General features: G+C 36.4%; 1 protein-coding gene across 1 annotated transcript; it reads right to left on the reverse strand.

Annotated features, from left to right (window-relative positions):
• Nucleotides 1-451: 451 nt before the first annotated feature.
• On the reverse strand, nucleotides 452-20,320 carry pex16 (peroxisomal biogenesis factor 16). Its single transcript, XM_048168621.1, has 11 exons — nucleotides 20,096-20,320; nucleotides 19,427-19,462; nucleotides 19,232-19,308; nucleotides 12,024-12,157; nucleotides 11,505-11,605; nucleotides 6,280-6,360; nucleotides 6,010-6,159; nucleotides 4,962-5,034; nucleotides 4,696-4,815; nucleotides 1,444-1,508; nucleotides 452-1,334 (listed from the first exon to the last, which is right to left on the reverse strand). Exons 1-11 carry the CDS (start codon nucleotides 20,220-20,222, stop codon nucleotides 1,276-1,278), a joined length of 1,023 nt encoding a protein of 340 aa, XP_048024578.1. The 5' UTR covers nucleotides 20,223-20,320; the 3' UTR covers nucleotides 452-1,275.
• Nucleotides 20,321-24,795: the final 4,475 nt, after the last annotated feature.

Below are 24,795 nucleotides of genomic sequence, written 5' to 3' on the forward strand. Positions count from 1 at the left end.
GGGTAAATCCCAAAATATACACACACACAGCAGGAAAGAGATAGATAGATTGCAATGGGGAGCTAGTGAGTATCTAGGGGCACAATTCAAGAGAGATGTCTTTTTTAACCCCACAGGGATGTATAATGGATAGCTTGGCTGTTCCTAACTCAGGTCCATGAGGAAATTTTTTTTGCCTTCCTTCCGGAAGCAGTTTATCATCTTCAGCATTGCTGAAACTGTAGTTCAGGGATTTTTTCACGAGCATATATACTACAGCACAGGGAGGGGGTTGCTGGGACTCCGTGAATCTGGAGGACATACATCACATTTATGTTTAATTCAAACATTCATTTGAAAAGCTGAACGAAAACACTGCGATCAGGCTTTGAGTTATGGCCCATAGGTGTACGAGTAGCATTTAGCAGCATTATAAATTCTGCTCTCTGATGGAAAACACTTGAGGCATGAGGACTCTTATTATTTAAAGATTTATTAAATGCACAGAGGTATATACAAAACCAATTATCCAATTTCACACTTTCAGCATTTCAAAACAGTCATGCTTTTTATTTTTGCTTCAGGTCTTTCAATCAAAATAATGATGGGCTTTCAAACAGAGACTCGAATGAGTTTATTTCACACAGTGAAAAAAAACACGCTCATAATGCCGGTTTACGTACCAAAGTCTTATTGGAGTCCTGTGAAACAATTTATCATTGATGGATTATTCCATTTTATGAGCAAATGTAGCTACAATTAAAAAGTATCAGATTCAGCTTCATCCCATCCGTTCCTCAAAACTCTGAGGATGAACCGGACAGAAAACAAACAAAAACAAGACCGTCTAATTGATTTCATTTCAGCCAGTCAATTATTGTGTTCAATAAAACCGTTCCCTGGAAATAAACATCCAAATTAAAATGAAGGCATTAATGTTGAGGGATAGATTACGGGATAAGAGAGCTTGAAGTTTGGCGAAAATTCATTTGAGAACAGATGTGTGTAAGTGCAAAAAAAAAAAAAAAGGTGGAAAAAGGCTCAGATGCATAAAATTATGTGAAAGCTAAAAGAGATAAGAAAAACAGCAATCGGAAAATCACTATCCAGATATATATTCTCAGAGGCCAGCAATGCATCTGTTACTCACTGACTGCAAAGCTCCTCGATAAATGTGGTAATGTTCTGGCACAGGTGTGATTTGAGTCCTTGTGTCGCTGTATCATCCTCTAAATGGCTTCCTCTCATTCTACTAACATTTTGGCGGCGCAGGCCTGTGAAAGATTCACTCTGATGTCAGCCCCAGTTATAAAAGTAGATCTTCTGCCAAATGGGCAAGTACTCCATCAGTGGACCTGAAAGGACAGGAAAAGAAATCCAGTCAGCACATATCTCCGAGCTTTTTTAAAGCTTTTAGTGTGACAGCATTGAACATCCATTGGGTGAGATGGATATGCTACTTACGTGCAACCAAACCAACTCCGGGAACATAATCTGCCAAGAAGCGAAGGAGGAAGAGGATCTTTGTCCTGTGAGTGTAAAAGAGACATTAGATCTGGGAACAAAAAGCCCCATTATGCAGTTATAGTGTGTTGTGAAATCCAGATAAAATCTTGTAAAAATCCATATTTATATTTTCTGGTAAAAATATAGCCGTGAGAATGCCAGGAAGTGGCTAAAGGCCTCAATATACTTCAAACAAAATTGAAGAAATAACTGGTGTGACATCATTTTGGACAAATTCAGGGCAAAACAAAGTTCGTGTGGAGTTTGAAACAGCTTGCCAAGGCAAACTTTCCTGAAAAGTTCACTCTGGCTGGTTAACACCTATGAACTATCATTGGTTCAATGGCGACGATGCAAAAAGTAGGTGTGGCTCTGAGGCTCCGCCCTCTTTGACTTGAAAATCTCCGGTTCATTTCTTCTATTTAGTTTTCTCTAAATCACTAAACCATTTTTGCCACAGCACTTTCCAAAACATCCGCTTTTCAAGATGCACATGAAAATTTGGCTGATCTTTAACACGATTGCGGACAGCAGCGCAAAGTTAATTCTGTGCTAATTTGATCGAATATTTGATGTTTTTTTGTTTTTTAAAATTTTTTTTGTAGATTTAAGTAGCACATGAGAATCACTAAAATGACTGAATACAGTGGGTACGGAAAGTATTCAGACCCCCTTAAATTTTTCACTCTTTGTTATATTGCAGCCATTTGCTAAAATCATTTAAGTTCATTTTTTTTCCTCATTAATGTACACACAGCACCCCATATTGACAGAAAAACACAGAATTGTTGACATTTTTGCAGATTTATTAAAAAAGAAAAACTGAAATATCACATGGTCCTAAGTATTCAGACCCTTTTCTCAGTATTTAGTAGAAGCACCCTTTTGATCTAATACAGCCATGAGTCTTTTTGAGAAAGATGCAACAAGTTATTCACACCTGGATTTGGGGATCCTCTGCCATTCCTCCTTGCAGATCCTCTCCAGTTCTGTCAGGTTGGATGGTAAACGCTGGTGGACAGCCATTTTTAGGTCTCTCCAGAGATACTCAATTGGGTTTAAGTCAGGGCTCTGGCTGGGCCATTCAAGAACAGTCACGGAGTTGTTGTGAAGCCACTCCTTCATTATTTTAGCTGTGTGCTTAGGGTCATTGTCTTGTTGGAAGGTAAACCTTCGGCCCAGTCTGAGGTCCTGAGCACTCTGGAGAAGGTTTTCGTCCAGGATATCCCTGTACTTGGCCGCATTCATCTTTCCCTCGATTGCAATCAGTCGTCCTGTCCCTGCAGCTGAAAAACACCCCCACAGCATGATGCTGCCACCACCATGCTTCACTGTTGGGACTGTATTGGACAGGTGATGAGCAGTGCCTGGTTTTCTCCACACATACCGCGTAGATTTAAGGCCAAAAAGTTCTATCTTGGTCTCATCAGACCAGAGAATCTTATTTCTCACCATCTTGGCAAACTCCATGCGGGCTTTCATGTGTCTTGCACTGAGGAGAGGCTTCCGTCGTGCCACTCTGCCATAAAGCCCCGACTGGTGGAGGGCTGCAGTGATGGTTGACTTTCTACAACTTTCTCCCATCTCCCGACTGCATCTCTGGAGCTCAGCCACAGTGATCTTTGGGTTCTTCTTTACCTCTCTCACCAAGGCTCTTCTCCCCCGATAGCTCAGTTTAGCCGGACGGCCAGCTCTAGGAAGGGTTCTGGTCGTCCCAAACGTCTTCTATTTAAGGATTATGGAGGCCGCTGTGCTCTTAGGAACCTCAAGTGCAGCAGAATTTTTTTTGTAACCTTGGCCAGATCTGTGCCTTGCCACAATTCTGTCTCTGAGCTCTTCAGGCAGTTCCTTTGACCTCATGATTCTCATTTGCTCTGACATGCACTGTGAGCTGTAAGGTCTTATATAGACAGGTGTGTGGCTTTCCTAATCAAGTCCAATCAGTATAATCAAACACAGCTGGACTCAAATGAAGGTGTAGAACCATCTCAAGGATGATCAGAAGAAATGGACAGCACCTGAGTTAAATATTTGAGTGTCACAGCAAAGGGTCTGAATACTTAGGACCATGTGATATTTCAGTTTTTCTTTTTTAATAAATCTGCAAAAATTTCAACAATTCTGTGTTTTTCTGTCAATATGGGGTGCTGTGTATACATTAATGAGGAAAAAAAAATTAACAAATGATTTTAGCAAATGGCTGCTATATAACAAAGAGTGAACAATTTAAGGGGGTCTGAATACTTTCTGTACCCTCTGTATATTTTGAGACAAAGGTCTTCTTAATGATTTTCAGTTTTATTCAAGGTAATTAAAGCAACAGAATATGTAAAAGTATAATATTTGGAATAAAGGTGCACCTGCTGTTGGGGCGAAAGGCACAATAATTAACATGATAATAAACAGCTGGCTGACTTTTCCATTTGTTGACATGACATAGTTAGATTCAGATGGTAAATATCATATATTAAGATGGGTGTCCATCTTGATAATCACCATATTTAAAATGAAACAAATATGATATTAATCATATAATAATAAAATATCATTTATTTTTACTACTGTAAATCTATATTAAATTATTATCGGATCTCTTTCAATGCTTTTAGAATCTTTACTTTTTAAAATAATTTAGTTTCTGTATTATTAAAATATATTTTTATATTAACATATTAATGACAGTATATTTTTTGAACAAAAATTAATTCTTTTATCAAACTAAACAGAAAATACAACTGACTTTGATAAAAAGATTGTTTTAAACAAGTATTAACTTAGACATTATTAAAAACATTATTTTAGTATTAAAGTAATTAACTAAAGTATTTGTATCAATACTGTGTGCCTTTTGCCACTTGCTGGTAAGCCCTGGCGCTCATACATTTATGATTTTTAAACAAAATAAACCACTTTTATGATTTATTTTCACACAAAATCTGTTGCTCCATAAATGTTCGATACAAACACTTAATCGGTTGCTAGGGTGTTCTGAGTGGTTGCTAAGCCTATATCAGATTTTATTTGACCAATTTCATTGTCTGTCAAGTGAAAATTTTAACTCAAGAAAACAACTCTTCTCAAGCACTGCACAATTTGAGGTATCATTCATGTTTGTAGCACAAATTGTGCATGCTGAGTTACTCACCAAAGATTAATACTCAAGCATAAGGATTTGAACAAAACAGTGGAAGCAATAAAGGAGACACTGACTCAGAGTATCGGTCATAGAAGGGGGAGCGGAGCAGGTAGTAGAGGAGAAGGAAGGCCCGTCTCCTCATCTCAGCGCGCTCTCTGCGGTTCAGCGCCTTGGTGTCACTCAACAGACTGAAACTGGACAGAAAACAGCATCAGACTGAACTTTTTTAAATCTTCACACACAGACTGAGAAAGACAGCAAAGAGAGAGAGAGGATGAGAGAGAGAGAGAGAGAGAGAGAGAGAGAGAGAGAGAGAGGTGCAAACTTAAGCACTCTGTACCTGGTTATCTCTAAGAGACCAGAGATGATCCAAGGCTTCCAGGAACGTTTTCCGCAAATCCCAAGACTAGTCACTTACAAATATTAAGGATGATGGGTCACCAACAATTTCATCACCACTGATCATCTTAAAACTTCATGGATTTTATAATGAACATACATTTTTGCAGTTATACCAAATTCTAAAATATTGTATTGAGTAGAAATTAAATTCACCATGAAATCAAAATGAACAATTACTGTTTTTTTTAATGGAATATTACAGTATTTATTAACTGATTTATCTGTGCAAATCATTATTTGTTTTCATTTCATGTGCTCTCGTAATTTTTAATCAAAATATCTTTCCCTCCCCTTTGCAGCGACATCTCATCTCTGATGACATGTTTACTGGCACGAGGGCGGGGCAACCTGTCAATTACATGAGATCAACCAATAGCAAACCACAACCATACAATCAATTCCATATGGACATAATCAAGTCCCATAATAAATTTGGACATAAATGGACATAATAAATTTTTTATTCTCTGAGAAGCATTTTCACTTGGACATACGTCACAGTAGGGAAGAAAAGATTATTGCAACTATCGTTTCATGCTGACTTAGAATATCCTTAACCTTAATCCTAATCCAGTAAACCACAAATAACTGGAAAAGCCATTGGTTAAAAAGTGGTAACCCTGAAAAACAATCAGCTCTTAAAACTTCTGAAATGTAATTTACAGAAACTAGTGTCGGCCTTCAAATATTGTTTTGAAAAAAAGCCTTGGATTAAAAAAAAAAGAGAGAACCACTGCATTAGAGCATCCGTTTTTTATGGAAGTATTTCTATTTCATAATATTTTAAGCATTTATTATGTTTGACCATGCTGTAAAGAAAATGTGTAGCAGGTCACATAAAATAACACTTAAAAACCAAGCATCAGTAGTAGTCCGAACATGCAAGCACTAATCTTACAATAGCTAATTCCCACAACTATCCGGGATAATATTTAACTGATATTGTTGTGAAAATTGTCATAAAAGACAATTAGTAGAAAGGATACAATGTACAAGCGGTCTTGCGATGTACAGGGACTCAGCGATGGTTTCCTGCAGACCAAGAGGAGTCGGACTTGAGTGGAGCTCCTCTTCCTGATTCCTACTTGTGTTCTTTTTCCGAGGGAGACCCCAAAGACGAGACTGTAATGATGGTGCTAGGACAAAAAAATGGACAATGCATTTTTATAAGGGCATAGAACTTTTACATACACTGGAAAAGGATCAAATGAAAAAGGACACACTATACAGAAGCGATGGCTATTGCCAAGTCTTACCACTTCCCAGTGGTCGGACCACTCTTCCTGAACGCTGGCCCACAAAAGAAGTGTCCTCGTCACCTTCTTCTGTATTGTTCTCTGTGTAGGAAGATCAATGTGTGAGTGGTTCGCAGGAAATCACTTTTCGATATAAAGAACCCACCGTACACTGACTGCAGGAACAGACAGTTCCCTTTGGGTCTCCCGGTGTTACGCTCAAGGGCAAACTGCAGTATCTCTACAGGCTCTTACTCAGCCCTACACAACACTCAACTACACAATGACAGCTCATCTTGCACAGGCAATACACTGCTCTTATTGTCTCACACACTGTTTATTTACTGTCATCAGTGGGAGTGTTTTTGTACTTATTGTTGTGCGTTAATTGTTTGTTGTGACTGTGCTAAATACCCTACACGGCGGTTTCCAGAGACACTTCGGTTGGTTTCATTGCCTGTCATGCAGTGGAAAAATAACAATAAATTAACTCTGACTTTTGAGTTTGAAACCTTTGTGTTAGTATACTTAGATTTTTGCATTTGGCATACTTTTATTCACATATATTTGATCAGTTCTTGCATTCTTTGGGAACTAAACCTATGACCTTGGCGTTGCTAGCACTGCACTCTACTGTCTGAGCTTCAGGAACACTTAAGGCCAAAGTATACTTCAATTTTTATGCGTACGATAGGGGTCAGTGTACAGCGTGACGGGAATTTCGTCATCAGAATGGTACGAGAGTACTGAACACGCACCGCTGCATTTTTGTACGCGCAGGTTGCACATCCGCATTTAATTTTTTTGCAGTAATTACTTTATCCACAAGGTAGTAACCATGCCCTGGGGTTGTCGATTCCCAAGGTAGTCAAAGAAAAACTGCATAAACAGAACAGACCGGAATTTGTGTAAGCTACAGCGACAATGGAGGCCTACACAGATGAGAGATTGTGTGAAGAGGTCAGAAAGTACCTTCATTTGTACAACTCTAGCATGAAAGAATACAAAAGATGTTTACATGGGTGTTACTCATAAGGGTATTGCAATTTGTCGAATGCCTGTGTACACGTACGAGTGAATTATACTTTGCAAGGGTGTGCATTCGACTATGCGCGTATTCAACCATACTTTCTGCTTTAGTAACAAAGATCATTGAACGTGATGTGTGTGATGATTTTATCAATAGTTTTGTTTCCATCCACCTATTTTTATGTGAATTTTGGGATATTGCATTAAATATAAGCTGGATGGAAATGGCATAAATTCTAAAAATGCACATAAAAAATGTATGGAATCAATTGATGTGGATAATTTTTTTTTATCAGATAACAAGACATGCGCATAAACTACAATGGAAACACATTTACTGAATAAATCCCTTGATGCACAACAAAAAAACACAGATGATACGATCTGATAATTAACCAGTGGACCAATTTATATACTGCGGACCAATATACATTGATAGATAAAGAGACAGACATTAAATTTATATATCAAAGTTATTTAAAATCCAATGTCTGTCTATCTATCAATATACAGTAGATTGGTTCGCAATACATAAATTGGTCCACTGGTTAATTATCAAATCGCATCTTCTGTTGAGGTAAAATCACTTGAGTTTTTTGTTGTGCATCAACGGATTTATTCTGCAAGTATATGGGGTATATTCCCTAGTAGAGTAGTCAAAAGTACTGACTTCGGTACCAATTGGAGCTGAAATTTTAAAAATGTGACGCTTTAAACGCTGTCGAGCAGATTCGTAAACACCTGATTGGCCATTGTGTTGCCACGCTCATCGGATATGTCTGTGATTGGCTACAATGATCAATGTGCGGGAGTGTTTGAAAGCACACGGAAGTGTTTGAATTTGAAAGTGTTTTGAAAGTGGGAGCAGGAGCCTTTGAAAGCAGGTGTCTATCAGCGGACGGCTGCCTCCCGTGTGTATCTGTGTAAGCGCTCGGTGAAGAGTGTCATTGATGACATATATATATATATATATATATATATATATATATATATATAGTCCAAAAGTTTGGAACCACTAAGATTTTTAATGTTTTTAAAAGAAGTTTCGTCTGCTCACCAAGGCTACATTTATTTAATTAAAAACATTACAATTAAAACAAAAATTACAGTAAAAAACAGTAATATTGTGAAATATTATTACAATTTAAAATAACTGTGTACTATTTAAATATATTTGACAAAGTAATTTATTCCTGTGATGCAATGCTGAATTTTCAGCATCGTTACTCCAGTCTTCAGTGTCACATGATCCTTCAGAAATCATTCTAATATGCTGATTTGCTGCTCAATAAACATTTATGATTATTTTCAATGTTGAAAACAGTTGTGTACTTTTTTTTTCAGGATTCCTTGATGAATAGAAAGTTCAAAAGAACAGCATTTATCTGAAATACAAAGCTTCTGTAGCATTATACACTACCGTTCAAAAGTTTGGGGTCAGTAAGAATTTTTATTTTTATGTTTTTGAAAAGAAATTAAAGAAATGAATACTTTTATTCAGCAAGGATGCATTAAATCAATCAAAAGTGGCAGTAAAGACATTTATAATGTTACAAAAGATTAGATTTCAGATAAACACTGTTCTTTTGAACTTTCTATTCATCAAATAATCCTGAAAAAAAATATTGTACACAAATATTTTGTACAATTGTACACATTAAATGTTTCTTGAGCAGCAGATCAGCATATTAGAATGATTTCTGAAGGATCATGTGACACTGAAGACTGGAGTAATGATGCTGAAAATTCAGCTTTGCCATCACAGGAATAAATTACTTTGTGAAATATATTCAAATAGAAAACAGTTATTTTAAATTGTAATAATATTTCACAATATTACTGTTTTTACTGTATTTTTAATTAAATAAATGTAGCCTTGGTGAGCAGACGAAACTTCTTTTAAAAACATTAAAAATCTTAGTGGTTCCAAACTTTTGCACTGTACTGTATATGTTTTGATATTTATATTTATTTATTTTTGAAGTTTTGATCATTGTAGCCAATCACAGACATATCTGATGAGCGCGTCAACACAATGGCCAATCAGGTGTTTATGAATCCACTCAACAGCACTCAAAGCATCACATTTTTAAAATTTCAGTACCGACTCTATTCCCTAGTTGCTTATAAGAGATTTTTAAGACTTAATTACTTACTTTTATTAAGTTTTCATTTGGATATACAGGGAGTGCAGAATTATTAGGCAAGTTGATTTTCTGATCATATTTTTTTCCCAAGCACATTTTACCAATTCCAATCCACATCAATCTTAATAACTACTATTAATATTGTTTTTAATCATTTATAAGTGATATATAATTGTTCATGAAGGCTGGAAATGAAAAATGCCTTATATTCAGGTGTGCAGAATTATTAGGCAAGTTTTCTTTTACAGGCAAAATGAGCCAAAAAAGAGATTTAACTCAGACTGAAAAGTCAAAAATTATTAAATACTCATGAGAAGGACGCAATACTAATGCAATACTAGAAATTGCAAAGTTAAAGCATGACCAAGGGACAGCAAAATGCTCATTGGGTCAGCGGGGTCAGACAAAAACAGGTGGAAAAGAAAAGACACGTTAACTGCAAAATAATTAAGAATTATGTGTGAAACCATCAGGAACCCTTTAGTCTCCAGCGCCACCATTTTCCAGAACTGCAACCTACCTGGAGTCTCCAGAAGTGCAAGGTCTCAGGATCTCAGAGACTTAGGATAGCTAAAGAATCCTAAAAAATGACCCGCACTTGATAAGAATCACAAGCTGAAGTGTTATAAAATACATGAAGACTGGGTTTTTATAGGCCTTATAAACCGACAGCTTGAGAGTGACTCCTGAAGGACCAGCACCACATCCTCTTGTACCACTGTTTGAAGAATTTATCTTCCAGAATCTGGCAGTAAGTTTTGGAAGATCATTTTTAGTCCATCTCTGCAAGACAGACATTTCAGGATAAGAGATGGACTAAAAGTGAACTCAAACACCTTACTGCCAGATTCTGGATAAATTCTTCAAACAGTGGTACAAGAGGATGTGGTGCTGGTCCATCAGGAGTCATTCTCAAGCTGTCTGTCTATAAGCCCTATTAAAACCCAGTCTTCATGTATTTTATAACACTTCAGTTTGTGATTCTTATCAAGTGCAGGTCATTTTTTAGGATTCTTTAGCTAACCTAAGTCTCTGAGATCCTAACACCTTGCACTTCTGGAGACTCCAGGTAGGTTGCAGCTCTGGAAAATGGTGGCGCTGGAGACTAAAGGGTTCCTGATGGTTTCACACTTAATTCTTCACCTTAATTCTTAATTATTTTGCAGTTAACATGTGTCTTTTCTTTTCCACCTGTTTTTGTCTGACCCCGCTGACCCAATGAGCATTTTGCTGTCCCTTGGTCATGCTTTAACTTTGCAATTTCTAGTATTGCATTAGTATTGCGTCCTTCTCATGAGTATTTAATAATTTTTGACTTTTCAGTCTGAGTTAAATCTCTTTTTTGGCTCATTTTGCCTGTAAAAGAAAACTTGCCTAATAATTCTGCACACCTGAATATAAGGCATTTTTCATTTCCAGCCTTCATGAACAATTATATATCACTTATAAATGATTAAAAACAATATTAATAGTAGTTATTAAGATTGATGTGGATTGGAATTGGTAAAATGTGCTTGGGAAAAAAATATGATCAGAAAATCAACTTGCCTAATAATTCTGCACTCCCTGTATATTGACATGATCAAAGACCTTCACTGTGGCTAATTTGTAGAAAAATTTCTACTTTTGAATTTCTTCTCACTAGAATTGTATTTTCATATTTTTCATATTTACTATTAATTTCTTATGGCGGTCAATTGTGGCCATGAAGATCAAGTGAAAAGTGACTTTTTTTAATGACCATTTATCATTTTTGTGTTCATATAACAGATGCCACATAAATAATCAAGTTTCATACCATCCTAAAAAAAAAGTTTTAAAAATTCAACATGTAATATTTAAAGTTTCATATATACCGGGGGAAGAGAGGCACTTTGACCTGGGAACGGGTAGCGGAATGCAGAGTTGACGTTAAAGAATAGAATTTACCGGACTGAACGCAGAGGAATATGTTAAATAGGATTTTAAACCTTTGTTGAGTCAATTGTTTGTCTTGAAGTTTTCTAGTTATTTTTGCAAACATTTTTTCAAATATTAATACGCTTGTGGTTCTTGTCTATGACATCTCACCTTGACTACAGAGCTGAGAGTCCCTGTCCAGAGGAATTATAGGTGGTGATGTCTGGATGCCTGATTTGTACCAGAAAAGCAGGAGACAGCGCAGAACCGCTCTGAAAACACATGAGAGAATGGCGAAATAGGACAATAGAAATGAGGCCACAGCGATAATTATCAGATTAAGTGTTAGTTCAACTGAACATGACATTTCTGTCCTGAATAAGAGCTACAGCAGAAGGATATTCATAAAATAACAACTTAAATATTTGTGTTTTGCACGGCTTAAGGAATCATATGGACTGTGATACTTTAATAGTGTTTTTGTGTCTTCTTTTGAGTTTCATTTGGAGTGCATGTCTTCATTCACTTTCTTTGTATGGAAAAGAGCACCCAGGACATTCAGCTAAACATTTTACATCCCACAGAACAGAGAAAGTCATACATGAAATGACACGACGGTGCATAAATGATGATATGTCCTTTTGGTGAACTACTCCTTTAAGCATACTACCTCTGAAACAGGGTCCTTACTTGGCAATCTGAATAAGAACAATAACAAGCCAACGTCCAGCCTCCCCCCACAGCTTGGTGGCCCCCATCTCAGTGAAAACCTCCACATACTCCAGTACTGACAACCAGGTTAACAGCTTCTGTTGAGAAAGAGACTACACACACACACACACACACACACACACACACACGGTCCAAAAGGAAAGAGGTTAGCTGTACTGTAGTCTCAGCCTTAGCATGTCATTATTAAAATTCATTATTAAAGTTCTTTATTATTGTGTTTTAATCCATTTTAGATTAAAGTGATAATTCACCCAAAAATGAAAATTACTCACCCTCATGTCGTTCCAAACCCATAAGACTTTCATTCATCTTCGAAACACAAATGAAGATATTTTTAACTAAATCTGAGAGATTTCTGTTCTTCCACTGAAAGTCTGTTCACCCAAAACTCTGGCACTTCAAAACATTCATAAAAAGATTGTAAAAGACATCCATATGAATTGAGCAGTTTAATCCAAGTCTTCTGAAGAGGCACAAATCAAACAATCTCTTTATATAATGAACACATTAAATTTACTGTTTTTTTTTTTTAGCAAACTTAAATTTGGTTAACGTGAGGGTTTTGGGGTTTGTTGTTGTGCGTCTCTATGCATGTTTGCTTAATGTTTATGTGTGAATAAAAGCCTAAATTAAATGTGTTCATTATATAAAGTGATCGTATCTCTTAAGACTTAAGAATTTAAACAACTTGATTCGTATGGATTTTTTTTTTTTTTTTTTACAATCTCTTTATGAACATTTTGAAGTGTCAGAGTTATGGGTGATTGACATTCAGTGGCGGGACAGAAATCTCAGATTTCATTAAAAATACCTTCATTTGTGTTTCGAAGATCGTTTGTGTTTCGAAAGTCTTAAAGGGTTAGTTCACCCAAAAATAAAAATTCTGTCATTAATTATTCACCCTCATGTCGTTCCAAACCCGTAAGACCTTTGTTCATCTTCGGATATTTTTGATGAAATCTGAGAACTTTCTGTCCCTCCATTGACAGCTACGCAACTACGACTTTGACGCTTCAAAAAGTTCATAAAGCGATCGTTAAACTATAAAAACATGAATTGAGCAGTTTAGTCCAAATTTTAGACTTTTATTCACATAAGCATTGTTCAGTGAACATAAACAGAAGCTCAACTGAACCTGCTTGACGCGCAAGAACAAACCTCATTGGATCTTGCGAAAGCTCAAACGTGCCGCATAACGTGAGAATGAACCTCACTGGTTCACACAAGTCAACCGAACACGCTTGAGCTTCCGTTTACCATAAATTATGTGTGAGTTGATGAATGTTTGTGTTTGAGTAAAAGCCTAAAGATCTTTGCACACTGAGTCAGAAATTCGCATGCGAAATTTTTCGCACGTTAAAAAATAAATTCGACGTCACGTTATGTCAATCACGTTTGCACACTGCCTCCGAAACTTTCGTCTGTCAAAAAAATATTCGGATCAGGTTCGATTTTCTGCGTTTTTCGCATCCGTGGCACGCATTTTGAGAGACGTTTTGACAATTCAGAGCCACCGTGCGCGAACGCAAAAATCCCGAATGCCATCTGACAAGTTGATCCACGTTGCCTACGCACAAAACAGCAGCACTTAAAGACAAACAACGTGAGGAATACAAAGAGACCGAATATAAAGACCGATTGTGCCAGTAGTAAAGCATCAAACTGAGCGACTGACATCCTGAAGTAAACTTTGAAACGCTCGGGATAATCACGCAGCTCCTTGATGAGGTGAAATCTCCTTTCTCTCTATGCAATCTCGAAATTGGATGGACCCAATATTTCCTCTTTTTAAGGAGAGAGAGGACAACTAAATCGTGCTCACTGCTTGAAGACTTCATTTTGTATTGTTTTGCAATATTTTTCGCAACGCATTCATTAATACGCATCGGACTCAATGTGCAAGGTCTCTGTGCGTGACGATTTTTTAGGATTACGAATACGAAAAAACGCATGCGAAAATTTCGGACTCAGTGTGCAAAGGCCTTAAATCCGTTCAGAAAATTTGGACTTAACCACTTAATTCATATTGATTAGTTTTACGATCTCTTTTGAAGCGTCAAAGTGGTAGTTGCGTAGCCGTCTATGGAGGGACAGAAATCTTTCAGATTTCATCAAAAAGATCTTCAATTGTGTTCCGAAGATGAACGAAAGGCTTACAGAACATTTAACCCACCCATAAATGGAACAAAATGAACTGTGGCTGGGCGCTTTACATGTCAGTCAGACGCTCTCTTCCTGTCTAAGTGGTGGTTCTTGACTAGAATAAGCCAGAATGAGAATGAGGACTAGACTTTTACTCCGTTTACTCTGGCTGGAGACTAGTTGGACTACCACAAACTCAATATAAAGTCAAACAGCCTCTAAGGAGGTCCATTAAGGTCACGGTTCAAATGCCCAAGGCTGTAAATGCAAACTCATTCTTCTTGTCCCTGTGGCTGAGCTGCTCTGAAAGTACCTGTCTTTAAATGTGTTTATTCTTGTGCAACTGCCAACGGAGCCCGCAAAGCCAAATATGTCTCTCAAATACAAACATAAAGGGAAAAAAACAATGACGGATCTTTGCAGACTGCGCTTGTTGAAGGGGTCAGGCGTATTTCACATGCTGCCCATTTCAAAGCCACCTTGAGCAATACGAGGCTGTCATCAGTGGGGTGAAAATGTGTATAACAACAAGTCTATTGCAGAACATTGACAGAGTTGGGGCAAAAGACTTGGGAAATAAATTTTTCGACAATATGTAGTCAAAGAAAGCAGTGGGCTGTGACTTTGAACACATAAAGCTTGCCGCAACTTTGAATCTTCTCTCTTGAAGCAGACACAGACGGTGCTGTTCTAAGGTTTCACAATAGAAAACTCTCATTCGGAGATAACTTTATGGTGGTTGCCATGCCAACTGCACATGCACATATCAGTCCCTTATGCAAGTGTGATTTGATTGAGAGAAAAAACTGCCTTAGAAGAGTCATTTTATGAGGAATCAAAGTTTCTTGGATCTTTAAATAGATAGAAGAACTTGAAGTACCATGAAAACATAATGTAACTGTCAGATAGGAGTGTGTGATATTGTTTTAACGATGTGGAAGCTGACATTATCGAGTATGTCACTCGCTTTGCAAAAACAAGAACATGCATAATGACCTAAGAATTCAATATATGAGGGCAAAAAAGCTCCTGTATGAGTTTTTGTCTTATATTTTTATTCAATATAGTTAGGCAATACCACACAAGCATGCTGTTTTTTTTTTACAGAATATCAATATGATCGCAAATGTAATCATACTTTATAAAACAGTTCCATAAACAAGAAAATAATATTGCGAGTTAGATTTTTGAAACAAAATGGTCAATGTTGTCTGTTTTTTGCTCAATTTTGGTCGTGGAAATAGTCCCATACAAAGCCTAAAAACCGAGCAACACACAGCAGTGTTTAGTTCCTGAATGAATCAGCGTTTTTGAACAAATCAGTTATTCAATGATCCATTCATACAGTGTCACTTGCTTCGTTCCTAAACGAAACAGCCGGCAGCCCCAGACCATGATGCTACCACCACCATGCTTGACTGTAGGCAAGACACAATTTTCTTGGTACTCCTCACCAGGGTGTCGCCACACATGCTGGACACCATCTGAGCCAAACAAGTTTATCTTAGTCTCATCAGACCACAGGACATGGTTCTAGTAATTCATGCTCTTGGACAGGTTGTCTTCAGCAAACTGTTTGCGGGCTTTCTGGGATGACGGCCATGCAAACCGACTTGTTGCAGTGTGCGGCATATGGTCTGAGCACTGACAAGCTGACCTTCCGCTTCTGCAACCTCTAAAGCAATGCTGGCAGCTAGGCCTGGGCAATAAAACGGTATCGATATTTATCGACGGTACATCTTATTCGATAATGATAGAAAAAATGTTCTATATAACTCTCGATATAGTTTTACTTAAATGCATTAAAATGTAAACAGACATGAAGTTCGGTTGCATGAACAACTCTCGCTCCGTCCCTGCTGGATCAGAAACAGACGCCCTACGAGCGACAGCAAACAAGTTACTGTGTTGCGCAATCGCCACGTGAGATCAGAACACTCAAACACAAGAAAATGAGTGCTGTACCTGCCGGCGACGAGGAGATTGTGAATAAAAAAGGACATATCAGCTCGTCAGTGTGGCAGTTTCATGGTTTTCTTACGTCTAACAGTTGATAGTCTTGAGAGAGCAGCTGTCATGTGCAGCAAACAGTGTTTTCAACCACACAGTATCTTTATTTCTGTGTTACAAATATTCAAATTATCACAGAAGTACTGAGATAAAAGTTTATAGTTCAGATATAAATACTAATGTCTATGTTATCGATCAAAATAGAGCAAATCAGCGTTTGAAAGAAACTTGAACGCGCTGGAAATGACACATTAGTCGATTACATTGTTACCACCAGGTGGCAATAAGCGACTATTAAAAATGTATTTGACGTTGAATCTTCATTCAACACACATCCAGTAATGAAACAAGAGTATTTATGGGCGTCACTGAATCGTACATCCAAACAGATTTTTTTTTAAATAATGAATTCAAATATATTTAGATTTTTTTTAAAAAGACTGCAGCAATTAATATTTTGTCAGAACCTCTAGTAAAATTGTGATCTCGGTTTGAAACAAACAAAACTAAGAAAAAAAATTCTCAATTTATCCAGAATTGTGCAGCCTCAAGTTTCTTTAACACTTATTTATTAAATCTTCATATAAAATAAGAAATATTTGCTTACATTTAGCTTTGTTTTAAAAATTATTTGTTGTTTGCCTTAAAGTTGCCCTAGAATTAAATATTGAATTTATATTGGCATAGTTGAATAACAAGAGTTCAGTACATGGAAAAGACATACACTGAGTTTCAAACTCCATTGTTTCCTCCTTCTTATATAAATCTCATTTGTTTAAAAGACCTCCGGAAAACAGGCGAATCTCAACATAACACCGACTGTTACGTAACCGTCAGGGTGTACGCCCCCAATATTTGCATATGCCAGCCCATGATCAAGCCATTAGACAAGGGCAGGACGTCTGGATCTGTGCACAGCTGAATCATCAGACTAGGTAAGCAAGCAAGAACAATAGCGAAAAATGGCAGATGGAGCAATAATAACTGACATGATCCATGATAACATGATATTTTTAGTGATATTTGTGAATTGTCTTTCTAAATGTTTCGTTAGCATGTTGCTAATGTACTGTTAAATGTGGTTAAAGTTACCATCGTTTCTTACTGTATTCACAGAGACAAGAGAGCCGTCGCTATTTTCATTTTTAAACACTTGCAGTCTGTATAATGCATAAACACAACTTCATTCTTTATAAATCTCTCCAACAGTGTGTAATGTTAGCTTTAGCCACGCAGCATGGCCTCAAACTCATTCAGAATCAAATGTAATACATCCAAATAAATACTATACTTACGTGATCCGATGTATGCAAGCAGCATGCATGACGAACATCTTGTAAAGATCCATTTTGAGGGTTATATTAGCTGTGTGAACTGTGTTTATGCTGTTCAAGGCAAGCACGAGCTCCAGGGGGCGGGGGAGCACAAGAATTAAAGGGGCCGCAACCTATATATCGGTGCATAGTTAATTATGCCCCAAAATAGGCAGTGAAAAAAAAATGAATTTAAAAAAAATCTATGGGGTATTTTGAGCTGAAACTTCACAGACACATTCAGGGGACACCTTAGACTTATATTACATCTTTTAAAAAGAAGTTCTAGGGCACCTTTAATTAAAAATGCATTGGTTAAATTCAAACATTTTTTTCTACTAATTTTTTTTCAATAATTATCGATACCGATCAATATGAAACATTATATCATGATAATTTTTTTAGCTGTATCGCCCAGCCCTGGCAGCACTCATGCATCATTTTTTTGAAGCCAGCTTCTGCACCTGACGCACAGCACAAGGACTCAACTTCTTTGATTCAACTTCTTTGGCCTGTTTCGAGTGGAACCCGTCTTGTAAAACCTCTCTCTATGACCCTGGCCACTGTACTGTAACTCAGTTTCATGGCGTTACCAATCTTCTTATAGCCAATGCCATCTTTGTGGAGAGCAACAATTCTAATTCTCAAATCCTCAGAGAGTTCTTTGCCATGAGGTGCCATGTTGAACATCTAGTGGTCAGTATGAGAGAATTGTACTCAAAGCACCAAATTTTACCTGCTCTAATACAAGATCCACACATTTGTATGGTCCTGTCAAGCAGATAAAAACATGAACATGATGAATAGGACATGTGGCTTTGCATGGTTAAACAACATACAACTGTTATCACTTAGGGTTTACTCACTTTTTTGAGATACTGTAACAATAATTAGTTTTCTGTCTATAAATATATCAAACCAGTTGTTCCCTTGTCTATTAAAACATGTAAATATTAAAGTTTCTTTGGTGTTTATATGGTTTCTACATAAAATATAAAACCGGAAACCAAGGGTAACGCAGGTATGACACAATTGACAGGCAACTCCTCACACGTCCCGGAGCCTTGGTTAAAATTGCAATTTTCTCACGATTTACAAATAGTTGCAAACATTTGGGATATTGTAAGTGCTCAAGTGAATAAAATATATATCACTGGCCTAGTGGTTTTTGGATATTTTACTGCAAAAATCTTACATATTGCATCTTTAAATGCAAGAAATTTACATAAAAGAAGATGCATACATCTAGTAAGGTTAGAACAAAAAACAAATGCCCCTGGAAATCAATTTAAGATTTATAAACAAAATCCCAGAAAATATTGATAGAATTTTTTGTCAGTATCGCACACCCCTACTGTCAGAACTCAAAACTTACTCTCTAGTTCAAAAAGAGCATTTAAAAGATTCTGATGTAAAACAGAAGTTGAAGTTTACTTTTCAGCCTGACTAAATGTTTGTGTAACGTCATTCAAGGTGGATCGTTTTATGTATCAATATGAGTGGACCATATCATGTGCGAAAGGGACTCTTCCTAAAGGCACAGCAACAAAAATGGACCATTTAATTTCTAGAGTCAGAGATAAGGTGCTAAATTAAACCAAAAAACCCTTTACTAACATTATAAGATGACCTCAAAGAAAAAAAACAACCTTTAATTATATATTAATGTATAATATGACCTCAATAAGGAACATGCATTACCACAGGCAATGTCCGAGAGAGATTCTTCCGTAAGATGCCATCATTCAGCAGCACTAGCAGGTTAGACGCCGAGTAGACTGCAAATCAAAGTGAGAAACACATAAAACACAACACAATTTATAGAAGGGCATGCTCATACATCAACATTAATACAAATATAAAACAAAAAGCATTATATAAAGCAGTGAATCCTACCCAACTCTGAGATTTCATGAGAGTCTGAGAAGCGACCTGTAATGAGAACAATACATTGAAGTCATAATTCTGTGCAACCAAAGAAATTCACCTAAAACTGTCTAGACCTGTAATCTAGAGGCTGGATACTTTGAAGAAGTTCAAGCATAAAAAATAGATTTGCTTAACATTGTAGTCATAGTTTCCATACTCCAATTTCTGTTATTTAAGTTTTTATGACTTATAAAATGTGGAACATATTAGCTAATAATAAAGAATGAGTAGGTCTGTCCAAACGTCTGACTAATAAAGAATACATTAAACAGTAAACGGGCAGTTGGCATGATCAGTCCTATTGTATCCTATTGTGGCATGACAAACTTAATCTAAAACTATTTAAACAACATTTCCTCATTTTTTTAAAATATATATCTTATGGTAATTAGGCAAAATTAAATATTTGTACTTTTAGAAATGTGCACGACGCATGCAAAGTATACATCCCACATACGTTCGATGAATTTTAATGTTTTTGAAATAAAAAACAAGTAGAAATACAGAAGATAACAACACAATGCAAACAACTGCAGAATAAACCACAAAAACTGAATAAACATGCATCTAGCTTCAATTTAGCACGATGTCAGAGAGAATGTTTACTTTCACTTTGACAGACATCCAGTCTCTCACCTGCGATCAGGTAACTCAGCGCGCGCACTGTGCTCTCCAGATGAGACGCGGCCGCCGGGTTCGTCCTCACATACTCCTGATAACGCGCATAAACACGACTTAATTTATCCATGTAGAGCACCGACATCACAATCAAAGCAATAAACTCTCAATCACACACATCGCACATCGCAGAAAACACACGGAGACGAACACTTCCGCAGAGCGTTTTCCTTTGACGCCACTTCCTGTTCGAGCCATTTAAAGACGCAGTAACCTGTTTAAAAGGCTATTTTGCCTATGCGTCTGTAATACAGCTGTACAAAGACATTTATTGATGATGCACAGACGTAAGTGTGTCTATAGACATTCTCAATAGCAGGTACTTAAGTGGCAGAAGCCCTCAAAATAAATTATTAAAATCTCGCATCTTTGCTTGTGCAGGTTGCCAGTTAGTTACCTGAACCATGGAGCTGGTCACTCTGGAGCTGGTCACAGAAAAATCGTCATGGAATTTACCAAAAACTGAATACTTTGCACCCACCAGCTAAAGGTATTTACAATGGATAAACTTTAGTTTATATACAGTACTGTGCAAAAGTCTTAGGCACGTTAGTATTTTCACACACACACACACACACACACACACACACACACACACACACACACACACACACACACACACACACACACACACAAAAGGTTTTAAGCCAGTTATATATTTTGTTGGTATATATTTGGTTTTAAGCCAGTTATGTATTTTGCTGTAGTGTGTCAGAAGAAAATATCAGTTTACATTTCTAAACATTATTTTGCCATTAATTGTAACAATCCAGTGAGGTCTTTGTATCCACATTTATTAATGAACTTTTATTAACTAAATCAAACCAATATTTGGTGTGACCACCCTTTGTGTTTAACACCGCTTTTGTTCTACGTACACTTGCATATTTCAGGTAGCTTTGCAGGTTTCTTTAAGTGTCTTGGAGACGTTGCGGCAGTTCTTCTGGATTTAGTCTGTGTACGTTTTTTGAGATTCTTCATGTCCAGTTTTTTGGGGAGAAAATACTAATGTGCCTTTAGACTTTTGCACAGTACTCTATATGTCTAATAATAATTATTATTATATATGTATATTGAAGCTTGCTTCCACCGCTGAAAAAAAAAGAGAAGGTAGTTGTGGCTTTTATCTCAGAATTTTGACTTTTCTCAGAATTGCGAGATATAAACTCACAATTGTGATTTTTTTTCTTGCAATTCTGAGTTAATTTCTCAGAATTGTGAGATATACTGTAAACTCATAATTGTGAGTTATAAAGTCCAGTTCTGAGAAAAAAAAGTGACTTTTTTTAGAATTGCGAGTTTATATCTCGCAATTCTGACTTTATAACTCATATATATATATATATATATATATATATATATATATATATATATATATATATATATATATATATATATATATATATACAGTATATTGAAGGGTGCATTCTGGAATCCACTGCCGCTTCAGTATATATCTTTTAAGTTATTAATCAGCAATTATCTTTCTGTTAAATTATTTGAATGACTTCTTCAATGTATGTTAAAGCATTTATTTTCCTTGTCATCTTCAAGCACTAGAGAATAATGATGAATACTGTCTGTACCTCTCACTGAGAGAAAAGAACATGTTATCAGTATGTTTTGGGAAAGTTTCCTGTTCAAAGCAAACCTCAGACCAACTCCAGCCTTGAAGAAGCTGTGAATCCTGTGTATCTGTGTGGATGTGCGGTACATTGTAAAAAAAAAAAAAAATCCTGTAAAAAAAACAAAAACAAAAAAAAAACGGTAAAAATTCTGGCAGCAGAGCTTAAATTACAGCAAATAACCATTTCACAAAATTACATGCAAAAACTGTAAAAATACAGAGTAGACTTTACAGTCAAACTTAATTGAATTACAGTATATTACTGTTGATAATCATTTATTAAACCGTGGAAAAAAAACTGATAAATCATGTCAAATTACATAGAAAACAACTAACTTTCAGGTTAATCTCTGCAAATTTAAGGTTTTTATGAGTTATTTTATCAAGCTGCTCTGTCCATCTACAGTCATTTACTTTTAAAATATAGATTTTCCATGTACAATAACTAAGAAATGATTTATAAAAATGCAATTAGCACATAATTTCAAAAACAAATGTTTGCATTTTTACAGTATTAATCTTTATTTTTACAGAACCACTCACAACTTCATTAACAAAATATAGTACCAAATACATTTAATCAAAGGAACATGCACATGTACAGTATTAGTCATTGTACATAAGACATTGTATGTCAAGTTACTTTAATTATAGGAAATACAAGCTTAGTATATAGAACATCTACATTAAAATATCTACATTAAAAGACAATTTCTGTATACATTTATACTGTAATATTGCTGTTATTTTATACAAATATGATTACATTTTATGCAAAGTGACTACAAATTAGGAATACAATGGAAGTAACAATAAGTACAATGACAATTTCCATTTAGTCTAGCACAGTATGCATAGTAATTTTCTTTTTCTTGTCTTTTTTCAGTTAAACAGAAAGATAGTATTAACAGGTCAATTGTTCACAAAAAAGATACATCTTTAGCAGTCTAATAGTTTGAAGTTAGTCAGGTTATTCCACCAGCAGGGAACAGTCCAGGTAAATGTCAGTTAAAGTGAGTTTGTGCTCCTTTGGGATGGCACCACAAGATGCTGTTCACTTTCAGAGCGCAAGCTTCTGGAGGGCGTATAAGTCTGAAGCAGAGAGTTTAGGTACAGGCTTGCAGAGCCAGTTGTTGTTCTGTTGTGTAGCATGTTCCGATAGGAATGGCTTGATCTTCCCAATGCTGTACTGGGCAAATCTGCAAGATTGGGCAGTTTCAGCACTGTGGTCTGTGATGTTTAACTGATCGATTATAACACAAAGAATGGGTGGCTGAAACCATTTGAAACATTTGAATGGACTGATAAAGGGAGCTGTAAAGTATTTTTGTTAAAGTACAATGTCATTTTGACCATAATAATGTACCAAATCTAACTTGTATTACAGTAATATAGAAAAATACTATATATACATTTATAGGTAAAATCGAACTCTGAGCCTCCTGTAGCTACCTATCCTGTGATGTCAAACAACTTCCCTGTGCAAAGGATCATGGGGGCCCGAAGTGTCCATCAGTTGTACCCTTCGAAATCCTTCATTCTGAAGGGCCCTTTGAAGTGGCCCGTTTTGAGCACTTCGGTTTGGAACGACCCTTCAATATGGCGGCCATGATTGTTTTCACTCCTAAGTACACTTCGGAGGGCGATATATCCTGTTTGGAATGCACTGTATGTTTTCATATCATCTGGTCATACAGCGGTGGAATGTTTTTTTTCGTGTTAAATGCGATTCGCATGCGTAAACACGTTAACGTTGACAGTCTTAATATATATATATATAATTACTCTGTACAGTATGTAAAATGTTTCCATGAACAATGTGTAAATATTTTTATTTTTTTTGTGCTAAGTTTTTGAGAACATTATTGAAGACCAGATAACTTTTAATGATCATTCTAATAATGTTACTGGAGGAACGTTTGTTTATAACTTTGAGAGAACCTTTGCCAGAACGTTCTGAGAACATTCCCTATACCACTGAGTACCATCACAATCTGCATGATGTGCTCAGCTTGATTGTTTTTAGAGTGACGAATGATCAGACTGAGTTTATGCAACAACAGTAAAAGTTTTAGCACCTCATACTGTTTCACATTCTATTTTTAAGAGTACAGCAGTTTTTCAGTGTTTACAGCAGTTTGGTAGTCTTCTGTTCTAAACATTTTCTCTCTTTGAACCAGTAATCTTCTAAAACCTCATCTACGGGTCAACAGCGCAGACAGGGATTAGAAAACCTCTTGATGCATGACCCAAAATTGAATATAGCCCACAACCATCGTCAGCGCTTTCAAATGAACTAGAATTAATTGAGCATATGCGTTTATAGAAGCAATCCACTTTCATCTCTTTAAAAGGTTAATGATCCATTTCTCGCTTTATGTTAATAACTGAACACTAGAGGTTGCAAAATCTCACAAGTAAGTTCAAGCATCACCATCAGAGTGTGGCCTGTGTTTGTTGGCCATCTGGCACTGGTGGGCATCTAGAGATGGGCAGAGTGGGCACACATGAATATACACACACTGTAGAGAGAATGAGAACACATCTTATTTATAGGCATATGGATTAATTTTGAATGTAGATAGAATCTGCGTTACCCCCTGACTTGATATAAATCTGAATTTATATATAATAATATAATTCTAGTATGTTATAACATAATATAGTAATATAATTCTGGTAAGATATTTTAAAGGGATATACTTTATCGCATCATACCGTAATACCTCATTAATATTCATATAGTTAAACTAGCTAAAATTTTCCTTTCTAAAAAAAGCTGTCACAGGTGGCTGTAATGATGCGCATGAAGACGAGGAATCAAACAAAAGCAGTCTTTAATATTAAATCCAACTCAGAAATACTCTGGAGAACACAGGAATTTGCGAAATAACACAACCGCGTTAATTTTGATGGCACAGAGCAATGAACAGACCGAACACGGTTTAAATACACGTAGAGAGATAATTAACAGAGAAAGGAACAGGTGTGGGGTTAATTAAAAACCAAGGAAACTAACGGGACACAGAAC

Source organism: Megalobrama amblycephala, linkage group LG19 (genome assembly GCF_018812025.1).
Source record: "Megalobrama amblycephala isolate DHTTF-2021 linkage group LG19, ASM1881202v1, whole genome shotgun sequence".
In the NCBI taxonomy this organism is placed as follows: Eukaryota; Metazoa; Chordata; class Actinopteri; order Cypriniformes; family Xenocyprididae; genus Megalobrama; species Megalobrama amblycephala.

What these genes read in the sequence shown, in the direction of transcription:
- pex16 (XM_048168621.1), bottom strand. Translation starts at nt 20,222, where the DNA reads ATGTCGGTGCTCTACATGGATAAATTAAGTCGTGTTTATGCGCGTTAT. An exon ending in TCATGAAATCTCAGAGTTGG is followed by an intron (nt 19,309 to 19,426) that starts GTAGGATTCACT and finishes TTTGATTTGCAG; the next exon opens with TCTACTCGGCGTCTAACCTG. An exon ending in GGTCCGACCACTGGGAAGTG is followed by an intron (nt 6,160 to 6,279) that starts GTAAGACTTGGC and finishes TTTTTGTCCTAG; the next exon opens with CACCATCATTACAGTCTCGT.